Source organism: Entamoeba invadens (genome assembly GCF_000330505.1).
Source record: "Entamoeba invadens IP1 unplaced genomic scaffold scaff_1105074724328, whole genome shotgun sequence".
Taxonomy (NCBI): domain Eukaryota; phylum Evosea; order Mastigamoebida; family Endamoebidae; genus Entamoeba; species Entamoeba invadens.
In genome coordinates, this window is record NW_004440100.1 from 249,688 (window position 1) to 251,364 (window position 1,677).

The 1,677-nt window shown below is 32.4% G+C and overlaps 1 protein-coding gene across 1 annotated transcript; it reads left to right on the forward strand.

Moving 5' to 3' along the window:
• Positions 1-495: 495 nt before the first annotated feature.
• EIN_319930 (rhogap domain containing protein) lies at positions 496-1,609 on the forward strand (the record flags this gene model as incomplete). Its single annotated transcript, XM_004253757.1, has 2 exons — positions 496-507; positions 609-1,609. Coding segments are annotated over 2 exons (1,013 nt in total), but the record flags the coding sequence as incomplete, so codon positions are not given.
• Between the last annotated feature and the right edge of the window lie 68 nt (positions 1,610-1,677).

Genomic DNA, 1,677 nt, shown 5'->3' on the forward strand with positions numbered 1-1,677 from the left:
TGATTATATATACTATATATAATTAATTTTATAAATAAAAATATGCTTGTTTTTTAATTAGTAAAAAATATGGTTATTATTAAAAATCATCATCTTGTATAATAAAATTAATTTTTTCTTTGTTATATTTTCAAAATCATCACCATATAAATAGAGTTCAAAAATCACTGTGATATTTATTTTCATAGTGATTTTCACACTTCATGATGATTTATCAAATTCACTGTGATCGCCTTAAGAAACACAAAAGACCCTTTATTTAGAATCAATGGTTTATAAATACATATAGCATTATTAATAGTAATTTTATTATTTTTATTAGTTAAAATTTAGACTATTTGAACCATTCCAATTATAGTAACACCCATTAACTCATAAATATATCACGCACAACCATTGCATTCCGAATTATATTTCATAATACTTGAAACTATAAATTACTAGTAACCTTTTTTAGTAAAGAACTACAAACAAGAACTACAAAATAGTCAAAGAATGGAGTCAACAGTTTGTTGAGTAAATAAATGAAAAGAATGTCAAACCGGAAGACGTTACTAATAGTAAAAGAATAGATATTAATTAATAAAAAAACTAGAACTGAGGAATAGGTGTGTGAAGTGTTTCAAGACACGTACACGAAATGGAAACCCCAATTTATTGAATTGGACGTTGCTGATCAGATGCTTCGGATCTATCAAGACGAGCGCCGTCTTAAAATGACGCTGCAGTTATCTCTAACGCAGTCGATCTTTGTGAAGTTGTTGAACAACAGAACAGTAGAAGACAAAAAGATCAGTTTTGGGATCATCTTGATAGACAAGAAGAATCATTCCTTTGTCAGAATAGCATTTCCAACGTCTACGAGTCATAGAAGATTATATATCCCAATCGCTAAGGTTTGCGACTGTTACGGCTGCTTCGGAGTCCCTCTCGAGATAGCTGTAGCGTACGGGAAATGGAAGATCCCTCTCCCGATGTATCGAGCTATTCAGTACTTACTCATGTCCGATAATATCGAGACCGATGGACTCTTTAGAATCTCAGCAGCAGGAAGTCTACTGATCCAAGCACGAAACTCAATGGAAAAAGGAAAGGATATTGAACCTTCTGAATTCTCCGACGCTAATGTCGCGGCGGGAATCATTAAATTATATTTGAGATCTTTGCCGGATTCTTTAATCCCGTCACGCATGACGGATAAATTCATTGAAATTGTGAAAATGGACGAAAAGTTCCAACTCGAACAATTTAAATCATTTGTGACAGAAATACCGGAACCAAATGGATTTATATTCAAATATTTAATGTTTTTCTTAACTAAAGTCGTGGAAAAATCTGACATCAATAAAATGGTCGCGGGAAATATCGCAATCGTTTTTGCACCAAATCTTTTATTTTATGAAGATAATGAAGATGGATTAATGCTCTCAAAAAATGTTAACGATCTCATTGCTCGGTGTGTGGAAAATTATTCAGAGGTCTTTGGAACTGTTGAGGAATTTCCAGGGAAATTTCCACCATTTGATAGAGAAATGATCATGGTCGATCATGAGGAATTCATTCTCAAAAGAAAAGTCATCACTCGAAAGTCCGTGTTGCCTGATTTTGCGTTTGTTTTATTATTTTATTATAATGGACTAAATAGGAAACTAAATGTGATACTTGATGACTTGATTT